Here is a 16,002-nt window from a genome sequence, read left to right as displayed (position 1 = left end):
TACTCATTAAGAAAGACTTTAAAAATAAATCAGGAAATTTTAGGCCAATGAGCAGTGGGAAAGTAACTGGAGGATATTCAAAGGGACCAGATATATGAGTATTTGGATAGACAGGGACAGATTAGGGACAGTCAACGTAGCTGGGTGTGTCTAACCAATCTTGTAGAGCTGTTCGAGGAATTTACCAGGAAAGTTGATGAAGACAAGGCAGTGGATATTGTCTACATGGACTTCAGCAAGACATTTGATAAGGTACCGCATGGGAGGTTGATCAAAAAGGTGCAGTCACTTGGCATTCAAGATGAGGTTGTAAACTAGATTAGATGTTGGCTTTGTAGATCCCAGAAAGTGTTGGTAGATGGTTACCTCTCCTACTGGAGGCCTGTGACCTGAGAACTGCAGCAGCGATTGGTACGGGGCCTGTTGCTGTTTATCAATATCACTGATCTGGATGATAATGCGGTTAACAGCATTAGCAAATTTTCAAATGACAGAAAGATTGGGGGTGAAGAGGACAGTGAGGAAAGTCATCAAAGCTTGCAGCAGGATCTGGACCAGCAGGAAAGATAGGCTGAAAAATGGCAGATGGAATTTAATGCAAACAGGTGTGAGGTGTTGCATTTTAGGCAGACCAACCAGAGTAGGAGTTACACAGTGAGCAGTCGTACACTGAAGAGTACTGTAGAACAAAGGGACCTAGGAATACAGGAATAATTCATTGAAAGTGGAGTCACCTTATTCACTGATAGGGGTGAAAATAAAGCTTTTGTCACATTGACCTTCATAGATCAAAGTACTGCGTGCAGGAGTTAGGATGTTTTGCTGCAGCTACATTAGACATTGGTGAGGCCTAATTTGAAGTATTGTATACAGTTTTGGTCTCTAACCTACAGAAAAGATTTGAGTAAAATTGAAAGAGTACAGAGAAAACTTAAAGGATGTTGCTGGGGCTGGAGGACCTGAGTTATAAGGAGTTTGAATAGGTTAAGACTTTATTCCACAGAATGTGAGGAGAGATTTGATAGACGTATACAAAATAATGAGGGGTACAGATATGGTAAAAGCAAGCAGGCTTCTTCTACTGAGGTTGGGTAACCCAACTACAATTAGAGGTCATGAGTTAAGGGTAAAAGGTGAAAAGTTTAAGGGGAACATGAAGGAAAACTTCTTTGCTCAGATGGTGATGAGAGAGTGGAACAAGTTGCCAGCACAGCTAGTGGATGTGATTTTGATTTCAACATTAAAGAGAAGTTTGTATGGGTACATGGATGGCAGAGGATTGGAAAGTTATGGTCCTGATGCAGGTTGATGGGACAGGGAGTTTAAATGGTTCAGGATGGATGAGCAAATGGGCTAAAGAGGCTGTTTCCGTGCTGTAGTTCTCTATGATTCTATAACTTTATATGTATCATGGCCTTATCAGCAGAATTATTCTTGCCTGAGTTTGTAAAGATATTCTGCTGAAATAGTCAAGAGGCAGAGGCAGAAATAGACTGGAGTTTCAGGGAGAGAGTCACCCCTAGGAGTCAGGAGACAGGTAGTTGGGTGACTGTCAGGAGAAGGAAGGGGAATAGACAGGAAGAGCAGAGCACCCGGGTGGCCATTCCCATCAACAATAAGTATACCGTTTTAGAAACTGTTGGTGGGGATGACCTACCAGGGACAAGTTGCAGAGGTTGTGTCTCTGGCACCTAGACTGGATCCTCAGCTCAGAAGGGAAGGAGAGAAAAGAGGAGAGCAGTAGTGATAGGGGAATCGATAGTTAGGGGGACAGATAGGAGATTCTGTGGAAGAGATTGAGAATCCTGGATGGTCTGTTGCCTCCCTGGTGCCAGGATCCGCAATATGTCAGATCGAGTTCTCAGTATTCTCAAGAGGGAGGGTGAGCAGCCGGATGTCGTGGTCTGTGTAGGGACCAATGACGTGGGTAGGAAGAGTGAGGAGGTCCTGAAAGGTGAGTTTAGAGAGCAAGGTGCCAAGTTAAAGGACAGGACTTCCAGGATAGCAATCTCAGGATTGCTACCAGTGGCACACGCAGGTGGGTTTAGAAATAGTAAGATAGTGCAGATCAACACATGTCCGAAGACATGGTGCAGGACGGACGGCTTCAGATTTATAAATAATTGGGCAGTTTTCCAGGGAAGGTGGGATCTGTTCCGGCGGGACGTTTTACATCTGAACTGGAGGGGAACAAATATTCCTGCAAGTAGGTTTGCTAGAGAGGTTTCAGTGGATTTAAAGGAGATATGAGGGGGGAGGGGAATCAGAGTGTAGGAAAAGATGTATGGGAGAAGGAAGAAAAAGAAGACAGTAAAGTTCTTTGTACTGTTAGAGATAAACAGAGAGGAAGAGGTGGAGAATTTCTTAAATGCATTTATTTTAATGGCAGGAACATTGTAAGAAAGGTGGATGAGCTTAGAGCATGGATTTATACCTGGAAATATGATGTTGTAGCTATTAGTGAAACATGGTTGCAGGAGGGGTGTGATTGGCAACTAAATATTCCTGGATTTCGTTGCTTTGGGTGTGACAGAATCGGAGGGACAAGAGAGGGAGGTGTTGTGTTGCTTGTCAGAAAAAATATTACAGTGGTGCTCTGGCAGGATAGATTAGAGGGCTCGTCTAGGGAGTCTATTTGGGTGGAATTGAGGAATGGGAAAGGTGTAGTGACACTTATAGGGGTATATTATAGACAACTAATGGGGAGCGCGAATTGGAGAAGCAAATTTACAAGGAGGTAGCAGATATTTGTATATAGCACAAGGTTGTGATTGTGGGAGATATTAATTTTCCACACATAGACTGGTAAGCTCATACTGTAAAAGGGGTGGATGGTTTGGAGTTCGTAAAATGTGTGCAGGATAGTTTTTTGCAGCAATACATAAAGGTACCGACTAGAGACGGGGCAGTTTTGGATCACCTGTTAGGGAATGAGATAGGTTAGGTGATGGAGGTATGTGTTGGGGAGCACTTCAGGTCCAGTGATCACAATGCCATTAGTTTCAATATAATTATGGAGAAGGGTAGGACTGGACCCAGGATTGAGATTTTTGATTAGAGAAAGGCTAACTTTGAGGCGATGCGAAAGGATTTAGAATTAGTGGATTGGGTCAATTTGTTTTATGTAAAGGATGTAATAGAGAAATAGCGGTCATTTAAAGGTGAAATTTTGAGGGTACAGAAACTTTATGTTCCTGTTAGGTTGAAAGGAAAGGTTAAAAGTTTGAGAGAGCCATGGTTTTCAAGGGATATTGGAAAATTGGTTTGGAAAAAGAGAGAGATCTACAATAAATATAGTCAGCATGGAGTAAATGAGGTGCTCGAGGAATATAAAGAATGTAAAAAGAATCTTAAGAAAGAAACTTAAAAAGCTAAAAGAAGATAGGAGGTTGCTTTGGCAAGTAAGGTGAAAATAAATCCAAAGGGTTTCTACTGTTATATTAATAGCAAAAGGATAGTGAGGGATAAAATTGGTCCCTTAGAGAATCAGAGTGGACAGCTATGTGTGGAGGATATTGAATTATATAAGGTAAGGGAAACAAGAAGGGAAGTTATGGAAACTATGACAATTAAAGAGGAGGAAGTGCTGATGCATTTAAGAATATAAAAGTGGATAAATCTCCAGTCCTGACAGGATATTCCCTAGGACCTTGAAGTGATTAGTGTAGAAACAGCAGAGGCTCTAACAGAAATATTTCAAATGCCATTAGAAACGGCGGGATGGTCTTGCTCATGTGGTTCCATTGTTTAAAAAGGGTTCTAAGAGTAAACCTAGCAATTATAGGCCTGTGGTGACCCACTTTCTGTGCAGGCAAACCGACTCACAAATAGCCAGCGCACGGGGAGAGACTTTGGTAATGCATCTCTGATGTCATTTCTGCCCAGAGAGGGTGGGTGCTAGGGATTAAATGCCAGCGCCGTGAAGTCTGAATAAACTAGTCTCGATGCGGCTTACCGACTACGTGTCATTATTTCATGTAGCACATCGCTACAGGCCTGTCAGATTGATGTCGGGTAGTGGGTAAATTAATGGAAAGTATTCTTAGTGGTGGTATATATAATTATCTGGATGGACAGGGTCTGATTCGGAGCAGTAAACATGGATTTGTGCGGGGAAGGTCATGTTTGACAAATCTTATTGAATTTTTTGAAGAAGTTATGAGGAAAGTTGATGAGGGTAAAGCAGTGGATGTTGTCTATATGGACTTCAGTAAGGCCGTTGACAAGGGTCTGCACGGAAGGTTCGATCATTACTTATTAATATTGAAGTAGTAAAATGCGTTCAACAGTGGCTGGATGGGAGTAATGCCAGAGAGTAGTGGTGGATAACTGTTTGTCAGATTGGAGGCCGATGACCAGTGGTGTGCCTCAGGAATCTGTACTGAGTCCAATGTTGTTTGTCATTTACATTAATGATGTGGATGATGGGGTGGTAAATTGGATTAGTAAGTATGCAGATGATACTAAGGTATGTGGCGTTGTGGATAATGAAGTAGGTTTTCAAAATTTGCAGAGAGATTTAGGTCAGTTAGAAGAGTGGGCTGAGCGATGGCAGATGGATTTTAATGCTGATAAGTGTGAGGTGCTACATTTTCTAGGAATAATCCAAATAGGACATACATGGTAAATGGTAGGGCATTGAGGAATGCAGTAGAACAGGGTGATCTAGGAATAATGGTGCATAGTTCCCTGAAAGCAGAATCCCATGTGGATAGGATGGTGAAGAAAGCTTTTGGTATGCTGGCCTTTATAAATCAGAGCATTGAGTATAGGAGTTGGAATGTAATGTTAAAATTGTACAAGGCATTGGTGAGGCCGAATTTGGGGTATCGTGTACAGTTCTGGTCACTGAATTATAGGAAAGATGTCAACAAATTAGAGAGAGTACAGAGGAGATTTACCAGAATGTTACCTGGATTTCAGCACCTAAGTTACAGAGAAAGGTTGAACAAGTTAGCTCTTTATTCTTTGGAGTGTAGAAGCTTGAGGGGGGACTTGATAGAGGTATTTAAAATTATGAAGGGGATAGATAGAGTTGACATGGATAGGCTTTTTCCATTGAGAGTAGGGGAGATTCAGACAAGGGTACATGAGTTGAGACTTAGGGGGCAAAAGGTTAAGGGTAACTTGAGGGGAAACTTCTTTACTCAGAGAGTGGTAGCTGTGTGGAATGAGTTTCCAGTATAAGTAGTAGAGGCGGGTTTGGTATTTTTATTTAAAGCAAAATTGGATAGGTATATGGACAGGAAAGGAATGGAGGGTTCTGGGCTGAGTGCAGGTCAGTGGGATTAGGTGAGAGTAAGCGTTCGGCACGGACGAGGAGGGCCGAGATGGCCTGTTTCCATGCTGTAATTGTTATATGGTTATATAAATCAAATAATTCAAAAAATCTTGCACTTGATCTTATTGTAATTAATGGAACTGATTTTAGATATTGACATAATGGAGTTCTCCCCTATTGTTCTGGCCATTATTTTACTTCCACCCAATATCATTAAAATTCATAGATTACTGTTTGTTGAACATAACCTTTCTAAACTACTTATTTTACCTATCTTTAATTAGTTCAATGTAAAGCACTAGAGTTGTCTAGGTGTGTGAAAGATGATACAGACTTAACAATTCTTTTCCTTATTTGACAATATACCATAACTATTCATAATTAGTTCTTGGAACACCCGGACAATACAAATACCTGTGTCAGCATGTTGTTTATTGACTATAGCTCAGTGTTTAATACCAACATTCCCAAAGTCCTAATTCAAAAGCTACAGAATCTGTAGCCACTGTACCTCCCTCTGCAACTGCAACCTCAACTTCCTAACTGGAAGACCACAGTCTGCAGACTGGAAATAACAGCTCCTCTTCACTGACAATCAACACTAGTGCACCACAGGGATGTGTGCTTAGCCCACTGTTTTACTCTCTCTACACCCATACACCCATGACTGAGAGGCTTGGCTTAGCTTAAATGTTCTTTATAAATTTTCCAATGATTGTTGGCAGAATCTTGGATGGTGATGTGAGGGCGTCCAAGAATGAGATATACCAGCTAGTTGAGAGGAGTCGTAGTAACAACCTTGCACTCAACATTAGTAAGACCAACGAGCTGATTGTGGATTTCAGATAGGGTGAAACAAGGGAAAACAAACCACTCCTAATAGAGGGATCAGAAGTTGGAGAGAGAGAAAGTATCAATATCTCTGAGGACCTAACTTGGCTGCAGCTATAAGGAAGGCAGGACAATGGCTATATTTCATTCAGAGTTTGAGGATTTTTGGTTTGTCACCTAAAGCACTCTAAAACATGTATAGATGCTCAATGCATTCTAACTGGTTGCATCCCCATCTGATATTGGAGAGGCTACTGCACAGGATCAATAGTAACTTTCAGAAAGTCATTGAATTAATCAGCATAATGGGTACTAGCCTCTGTAGTTACAGGACATCTTCAAGGAATGGTGCTTCAGGAAAGTGGCATAAATCATTAAGGTCTCCCACCACCAGGAGATGTCCTCTTCTCATTGTTATCATTGGGAAGGAGGTACAGATGCCTGAAGGCACACACTCAGTGATTCAGGAGCAGCTTCTTCTCCTTTGCCATCCGATTGCTAAATGGACATTGAACCCATAAATACTACCTCACTACATTTTAAAAAATTATTTCTGTTTTTTACACTACTTATTTTAACTTAACTGTTTAATATACATTTACTGTATATACTTACTGTAATTGTTTTTAAGAAAATATTTATCATGTATTGCATTGTACTGCTGCAAAGTATGCTGATGATATTAAACCTGATTCTGAATCAGCTCAACTACATTTTACTTGGGACTTCCAACCCATCAAGAGCATATGTGTGTGTTTGTGTATCCTGTTCACCAACATCCCTTCCAGCTTCAGGTGAATCACCTGCATTGCACACGGGGCACTAAAATTCTTTATTATGTACACACATATTAACCCATCTTCCCCTTTAAAGAAAACAAGCATAATAGTATGTCCTCATAAATCTACAGGACACAATAATACTATAATAATAATACTATTATTATACTATACAATAATAACAAAGATACATACATTAACTCAATTGTAATAAGCAAATACTGTCCCTTATTCACTTACCCACCTTCAATCTGTCTCTGTGGTGGCTTAATATGTTTTGGACTGCTATTTGCTTCCACAACTATCGTGCTTTCTTTTGCTGCATTAATAGAAATGTCCTTTTGAGAACTCCGATCTGTATTCATTTCTTTTACATCCTTTTGCCAAGATCCTATCTGTTCATCTCTGATCTTGTTCTTGCTCTGTGACCATAATTTGTTCCGCGTGACTCAGAACGGAGCCCTGGACTACATCATTGTGATCAGTGAGTCTTTGCATATGTTCCAACTGATTCGGTCTCAATTCACAGAGCTCCCTCTGTTGGCTGCATATCATAGCTAGCAACTCCTCCTGTTGGTTTGTGTTGCTGTTGTTCTGACCGAGTGTAGTCTCGGCATCTTCCTTTTTATTTTTTCTCTTCAACTTCAGAGCAGGATGTGTCTTTGGGATGAGCCTACCTCCACATTTGCTGCTTTTACTGTATGATCCTACCTCTTTGCTTTGCTGTTGCTTTGGGAAAAAAAACCTGTGTGCTGCTCCTCTGTTTTCACAGCATCTGTTTGGTGCAGTGTATTAGCTTGAGCTTGTGTAGTTCCTGCTGCCCAACATGTATTCACAGCCTTTTACAGTGGCAGATCTTTTTCATGCAGCAGTCCATTATCTGGGATTCCACAGACCATTATGACTCTGACGAGTGAGACTCTCAAATCTCCAAACTTACAGGACTTGCTCAGAGTGTGAAGCTCAGCTATGTACTGGACAAAGCTGACATTTTGTTTTCTTTCACAGAAGAACTCATATCTCTCAAATGCAATGTTTTTACTTGGAACAAAATACTCCTCAAATGTTTTCATCAGAGTGTCCAATGTCAAGCTGAAAGCCGTTATAGATATCTAAAGCACCTTCACCAATTATGTGGAGAAAGATAAACACTTTCAAATTTTCTTCTGCTCCACCACCTCTACTCATCACTAAATATATATTGAATCACTAATATGAAGCATTTCCAATTACCAGCTAGATTACTAGTAAGCTGCATAGCTGTGGGTGGACTTAGGTTATCCATAACAGAATTTTTCTTACATTTCTCACCCGAATTTCTCGGTGAACGTCGAGACAGTGGACTCTCTTGTTGGCAGCTTCTCTCCCTCAGAACCTAGCTTCTCTTTGTTAGTTGCTCATGGTATTCAGTTATGCTTTGTATTTGGATCTCATGCTGACTTCTGACACCATAAGTTTGTTCTTTAACAAAGACAAACTTGCATGGGTAAAAACATGATGGGTGGTTAAATTGGATTAGTAAGTATGCAGATGATACTAAGATAGGTGGCGTTGTGGATAATGAAGTAGGTTTTCAAAGCTTGCAGAGAGATTTAGGCCAGTTAGAAGAGTGGGTTGCAAGATGGCTGATGGAGTTTAATGCTGATAAGTGTGAGGTGCTACATTTTGGTAGGTATAATCAAAATAGGACATACATGGTAAATGGTAGGGCATTGAAGAATGCAGTAGAACAGAGTGATCTAGGAATAATGGTGCCCTGAAGGTGGAATCTCATGTGGATAGGTTGGTGAAGAAAGCTTTTGGTATATTTATAAATCAGGGCATTGAGTATAGGAGTTGGAATGTAATGTTAAAATTGTACAAGGCATTGGTAAGGCCAAATTTGGAGTATTGTGTACAGTTCGGGTCACTGAATTACAGGAAAGATGTCAACAAAATAGAGAGAGTACAGAGAAGATTTACTAGAATGTTACCTGGGTTTCAGCACCTAAGTTACAGGGAAAGGTTGAACAAGTTAGGTCTTTATTCTTTGGAGCATAGAAGGTTGAGTGGGGACTTGATAGAGGTATTTAAAATTATGAAGGGGATAGATAGAGTTGACGTGGATAGGCTTTTTCCATTGAGAGTAGGGGAGATTCAAACAAGAGGACATGAGTTGAGACTTAGGGGGCAAAAGTTTAGGGTTAACAAGAGGGGGAACTTCTTTACTCAGAGAGTGGTAGCTGTGTGGCACGAGCTTCCAGTAGAAGTGGTAGAGGCTAGTTCAATATTGTCATTTAAAGTAAAATTGGATAGGTATATGGACAGGAAAGGAATGGAGGGTTATGGGTTGAGTGCAGGTCGGTGGGACTAGGTGAGAGTAAGCATTCGGTATGGACTAGAAGGGCCAAGATGGCCTGTTTCTGTGCTGTAATTGTTATATGGTTATATGGTTTTGGTTAGCTATTGTATTTATAGATCTACAGAATGGCTTCAGCTTGACCACATCTTACTCAGGACCCTCAGACCGCCAAAAGTGTGTGTGACCTGTTCATCAACGTCACTTCCTGTCCGGGTGAACCACTCCGGAACCACTTTGGGAACTTAAGTTCTTCATTAAATACACACAGAATTATGCAATTCTCTGATATCCAGGAGCCAGCTGATATGTCTCACACAACTTTATTTTCCACTAATTTTTCCTTAAAATTTGAACTCTTGATTTATTGTGCTCTTATGGGGCAGGGTTAGAAGTGCAGGACTAAATCTGAACCAGAAAAGAAATTCAATTCTGTCATCTCAGTTCAGTATGACAGAAATTTTCCTTGGTAACATAGATGCCATTTTTTATGAAATGTGCCTTATATATCCTCTTTATTACCAACCAATTTACAGAATGATGTTGGTTGCACTATATCTGTAGTGTTTTCGGCCAACTGCATTCAGGGACTCTCAAACAGAAATCCTTTCTCTAATTCAACAGGAAATGACATTTGGTTGAGATCTGAACCAAAAGTAGCTTTGCCATAAAACAGCTATAATGAGTAAATTGTCTCCTGTTATTTCTAAATCTTACTACCATCTGCAACAACCATCTGTAAATTACATTATTAACATCAATGCAAAGATTCAAAGTGTACCTGAAAAAAGAAGTTCAAAATTGCTTTTTGGTTTCCCAGAGAGTTGGCTGTTTCCATGGTAATTCCTTTTTGCACACTTTCTTCTTGCTGGCATTGGAAAAGAATCTCATGTATATACTGATGAATCTTCTCATTAGTCATGTTGATACAAAGCTGAAGGTCAGAGAAATTCCTGTCAATTTTTTCAGCATTTGTTAATAATTGCAATAATAGTGAAAAAATGAAATGTTAGTCTTTTAATAACATTTTTTTTATTCTTTAAAAATACGTTGCAATGTTTAACTGGTAAGGGCTTTTTCTACTGGGAATAGGCATGAGGCTGATGTGATTTCTCCAATAACTACTCACCTATAACTTGGAATGCTTTTAATGGATGTTAAAACCCATTCCAAAATACCACTGCAAGGATGACAGCGGAACAGCAGTGGGGTGAGTTTCTGGGAAAAATTAGGAAGGTGCAAGATAGGTGTATCCAAAAATGAAGAAATATTCAAATGGCAAAATAGTACAACTGTGGCTAACAAGGAGAGTCAAAGCTAATGTAAAAGCAAAAGAGAGGGCATGCAACAAAGCCAAAATTAGCGGGAAGATAGAGGATTGGGAAGTTTTTAAAAACCTACAGAGAGCAACTAAAAATCATTGGGGGGGGGGGGAGATGAAATATGAAAGCAAGCTAGCAAAAAATATCAAAGTAAAAGCTTTATCCAGTATGCAATAAATAGAGAAGAGAGTGGATGTAGGACCGCTAGAAAATGAGGCCAAAGAGATTACAGATGAACGAAATGAGTATTTTGAATCAATCTTCATTGTGGAAGACACTAGTAGTGTGCCAGATGTTGAAGGATGTGAGGGAATAGAAGTGAGCTCAGTTACTATTACAAGGAAGAAATGCTTAAAAAGCTGAAAGACCTAAGGGTACATAAGACACCCAGACCAGATGAACTGCACTCTAGGGTAGTGGTACCTCACTGAAAGTGGTAGTAGTAGAGATTGTGGAGGCATTAGGAATTATCGTTCAAGAATCATTGGACTTTGGTATGGTGCCAGAGGACTGGCACTCCACTCCTTAAGAAAGAAGGAAAGCAGCACAAAGGAAATTTCCAGTTACCCTGACCTCAGTGGTTGGGAGGATATTGGAGTCAATTGTTAACAATAAGGTTATGGAATACTTGGTGACACGGGACAAGTTAGGACAAAGTTGGCATGGTTTCCTTAAGGGAAAATCTTGTCTGATGAACCTGTTGGAATTCTTTGACAGAAAAACAGATGCAGTGGATGTTGGATTTTCAGAAGGCCTTTGACAAGGTGCCACATATGAAGCTGCTTACCATGTTAAAAGCCCATGGTATTACTGGAAAGTTAGTGGTATGTTTAGAGCATTGGCTGATTGATAGGAGGCAGCAAGTGGGAATGAAAGGATCCTTTTCTGGTTGGCTACCAGTGACTAGGGGTGTTCCGCAGGGGTTGGTGCTCGGACTGCTTCTTTTTATGCTGCATATCAATGATTTTGATGATGGAACAGATGGCTTTGTTTCCAAGTTTGCAGATAATGCGAAGATTGGTGGAGGAGCAGGTAATGTTGAGGAATCAGGTAGGCTGCAGAAGGAATTAAATTAGGATAATGTGCAAGAAAGTGGCAAATGAAATACAATGTTGGAAAATGCATGGTCATGTACTTTGGTAGTCGAAATAAATGTGCAGACTATTTTCCAAACAGGGAGAAAGTCCGAAAATGTGAGATGCAAAGGGACTTGAGAGTCCTTGTTCAGAACACCTTAAAGATCAACTTTCAGGTAGAGTCAGTGATAAGGAAGGCAAATGCAAAGTTAGCATTCATTTCAAGAGGTCTGGAATACAACAGCAGAGATGTGCCGCGAAGGCTTTATAAGGCACTGGTGAGGCCTCACCTTGAGTATTGTGAACAGTTTTGGGCTCCTTATCTAAGAAAAGATGTGCTGGCTTTGGAAAGGGTTCAGAGGAGGTTCACAAAGATGATTTCAGGAATGAAAGAGTTATCATACAAGGAACGTTTGATAGCTCTGGGTCTGTACTCATTGGAATTTAGAAAGATGATGGAAGATCTCATTAAAATTTCCAAAGGTTCAAAGGCCTAGACAGATTAGATATGGAAAAGTTGTTTCCCATGGTAGCAAGTCAAGGACAAGAGGGCACAGCCTTAGGATAGAGGGGCACCCATTTAAAAAAATGTAGAGAAATTTCTTCAGCCAGAAGGTAGTGAATTTGTGGAATTTGGTACCACAGGCAGCTGTGAAGGCCAGGTCATTGGGCGTATTAAGGCAGAGCTTGATAGGTTCTTGATTGGACATGGCATCAAGGGTTACAGGGAGAAGGCTGGTGAGTGGGGCTGAGGAGGAGAAAAAGGATCAGCCATGCTGGAATGGTGGAGCAGATTTGATGGGCCAAATGGCCTAATTCTGCTCCTATGTCTTTGGGTCTTGTGTTGGTTCTTAGGCCATCACAAGATAAAACCAATTGAGCTAATTATATAATATCATATATTATAATTTTTTCTGAGTTTTTTAAAATCAATTTTACAGATGTCTAAAAATCGTCACCAAGGAATCATTAATAGTTTAATGTTACTGATCCAAGTCTTGCTGAAGATGAATATTGATTCTGTTTCTTGTCCATCAAAGTGGAGATTTTGCTATTGAGAATATCCTTTAATATGTTATAAAGCACCATCAAGGTGCAAATATTTAACCAAAATCCATGGTATATGTTGTTGTTTCCACTTGGGCTACCCACCTGTTCATAACCATTCTTTTGGAACTCTCCAAAGCCAAAGATATCCAATATTCCAATTTCAAGAGCTGAACTGCTATGAGCAGAAGACAAGAGGTGATAACATTGATATAGTTGAAATTAAATAGTATTATTATTGACAGAAACATTGCCATAGACTTTACAGTTTGCAAGATCAAATTTCTTTAAATAAATAAGAACTTGCAAGGCTGTACACACAATATGCTGGAAGAACTCAGCAGATCAGGCAGCATCTATGGAAATGAGTAAACAGTTGATGTTTTGAGTCAAGTACCTTCATCAGGATTGGAAAGGAATAGGGAAGAAGCCTTAATACAAAGGTGGGGGGAGGGAAAGAATACAAGTTAGAAGGTGATAGGCGAAGCCAAGTGGGTGGGGAAGGGATGATGAATTAAGCTGTTGGGAGGTGATTAGTGGAAAAGGTAAAGGGCTGGAAAAGAAAAAATCTGATAGGGGAGGAGAGTGGACTGTGGGAGAGAGGGAAGGAGAAGTGGCGCCAGGGAGGTGATAGGCAGGTGAGGAGAAGAGAAGAGGTAAGAAGCGAGCCAGAGTGGAGAATTGAAGAGGGAAATCGACTAATGGGAAGATTGGAAAAATTACTGGAAGTTGGAGAACATCAAAACTAAAATATTTCCTTTTGCAGTTTACCAAAAAGTTGACATTTTTACTGGCTTCATTAACATTGGCAGGTTAAAAAATCACTATGTAGTCACTGTTCCAACTAATCCTAAAGACTTTATTTTAATTTAGAGAATTTTAGTTAATTTGGTTAAAAGAAAAGTAATTTTAATACTCAACACAATGGTGCCTTAATGTAAGAATATCAAAGTTGCTCTGGCAAAAATTTCCATAATTTATGGTGCAGACAGAACTTCCTAAGTTAATGAAAAATATTTCTTTGGTTTTGTTCTATTTCTAATGTCATTGCTACATTTGATGGACTGTTTGACTAACTTATTCATGCTATTGCAACTGTTCCTTGAGCTGTAATTGGTAGCGGGAAATGTCGAGGACAACGTGATTGGTCTCTGGAGCTAATTATCTGTCTTTTGACCAATAACTACCCACCATTAGCATAGGAGGATTTGGAAAGGGTGGAGAATCATGAATAATATTCCTACTAGTTTGCAGTTCAGTGTATTATATGTGTTGTACATACTCCTTAGTAAATCTTTCAGTATTTCCTCATTGATCTCCAGGGCTTCCATCTCATAATAATTTGAAGTGATTTGAGTTAATTTTCTGGAATAAAATAAGCTGGTTAAGAGTATAGAAAAGAGAAAAAATCATGACTATGTTTCCTTTTGCAACTTTCTTTTGCCTAGTCTATCCTCATAATGTAGATCTTTGAAATCATGGATTGGGCTTGTAGTTCTTTACTGAACTTTTTCAATATGAACACTGGGTCTGAAAAAAATGTCTTTTTTTCTCAGATGCTGCCCAACCTGTAGTAAGTTTCCAGTATATCCTGCTGTATTTTAGATTACCAGATTTCCAGCTTTAGCAGCTTGTTTTATTGGTCAATGGTCTATTGTTCACTGGTTACAATGTCAAACATAATAAATTTCACCCAGGTTTAACTTCTATGAAATTAGTACAATAAAATCTATCAAGTTCTACTCAGACATATTACTTTGGTAATAACACAAAACAGGAATTCACTTTGTTTAATCAAAATAATGTTTATGCTTATACACAACCTTCCATAACAAACTCAATATTAATTTCTATCAGTAACTGGGATATTGACTGACACAGCTTGTGAAGCAGCATACTGATGTGGGGATATTATTTTACACCATTACCTGACCAGCTCAAATATTATTTTCATAGAGGAGCAACTAGTAACACAAAAACAAATAGTGCTGTACAAATCAGAATGAAAGAACTGGACACACAGGATATGTATACTTGGTGAAAAGAGGCAGAGCATAGTGGTAAAAGAATATTTAAAATGAAAAAAAAAACAGAAAATGCTGTAAGAAGGAAAACAGAGTTAATATTTCAGGTTGAGGACTCTTTTTATTTTAGTCTCCAGAATCTGTACTTTATATTATTAGATGTTTCTTCTTGGTTGTGGAGAAGGTTTTTTTGATTGGAAATCTGAGACTAGTGGTTCTGCACAGGGATTAGTACTGCCACTTAACTATGTCCCTCATAACTTTATAATCTTCTTCAACCTCTCTCCACAAACTCTATTGCTCCAGAGAAAACAAGCCAAGATTGGCCATGCTTTTCTCAGAGCACATTCTCTCTAATCCAGGCAGCATCCTGGTAAATCCTTCAGCAACAGATAACTCAAAAATTGGGCATTTTGTTGATAATTAGGAAGATTATCTAAGGCTCTGGCAGGATAGAGTCTGTGTGGATAGAACTGAGGAACAGTAAGAGCAAAAGAACCCTAATGGGTGTTGTCTACAGGCCACCAAACAGTAGCATGGATAAAGGGTTCAAGTTGAACAGGGAGTTAACATTGGCATGTGGCAAAGGTAATGTCGTAGTAGTTATGGGGATGTCAATATGCAGGTGAACTGGGAGGATCAGGATGGTGCTGGACCCCAGGATAGGGTGTTTGTAGAGTGCCTACGGGATGCATTCTTGGAACAGCTTGTACGAGAGCCAATCAGGGACAAGGCTATTCTGGATTTAGTGTTATGTAATGAACAGGATTTGATAAGTGATCTTGAAGTAAAGGAGCCATTAGGAGGTAGTGATCATAATATGATAAGTTTTTATCTGCAATTTGAGAAGGATAAGGGCAGCTCAGAGGTGTCAGTGTTGCAGTTGAACAGGGGAAACTATGGAGCCATGAGGGAGGAGCTGGTCAAAGTTAACTGGATGGATATCCTAGCAGAAAAGACAGTGGAACAGCAATGGCAGGTATTCTTGGGAATAATGCATAAGGTGCAAAATCAGTTCATCCCCCGGAGAAGGAAGGATTCAAAGTGGGGAAAGGGGCCACAGTGGTTGACAAAGGAAGTCAGAGACTGCATAGCATTAAAAAAAAAGCAAGTATGACAGAGCTAAGGTGAGTGGGAGGACACATGATTGGGAAGTTTTTAAGAAACAACAGAACTTAACTAAAAAGGCAATACGGGGAGAAAAAAATGAGGTACAAATGCAAGCTAGCCAGGAATATAAAGGAGGATAGCAAAAGCTTTTTTAGGTATGTGAAGAGAAAGAAAATAGTTAAGAACAATGTTGG

General features: G+C 39.7%; 1 protein-coding gene across 1 annotated transcript in view; it reads right to left on the bottom strand.

The window, feature by feature from the left end:
* Nucleotides 1–16,002, bottom strand: part of myo16 (myosin XVI) — a 502,924-nt gene that overhangs the window by 137,307 nt on the left and 349,615 nt on the right. The window contains exons 20-21 of the mRNA XM_059963452.1: nt 12,780–12,852; nt 10,011–10,163 (exon numbers count right to left, since the gene is read on the bottom strand). Of these exons, the coding sequence (XP_059819435.1) occupies nt 10,011–10,163; nt 12,780–12,852 (226 nt within the window). The remainder of the gene's footprint in view (nt 1–10,010; nt 10,164–12,779; nt 12,853–16,002) is intronic.

This window comes from Hypanus sabinus, chromosome 3 (assembly GCF_030144855.1).
Source record: "Hypanus sabinus isolate sHypSab1 chromosome 3, sHypSab1.hap1, whole genome shotgun sequence".
NCBI lineage: Eukaryota > Metazoa > Chordata > Chondrichthyes > Myliobatiformes > Dasyatidae > Hypanus > Hypanus sabinus.
Note: the sequence above shows the minus strand (reverse complement) of the source record. Positions and strands in the feature narration are given on the sequence as shown.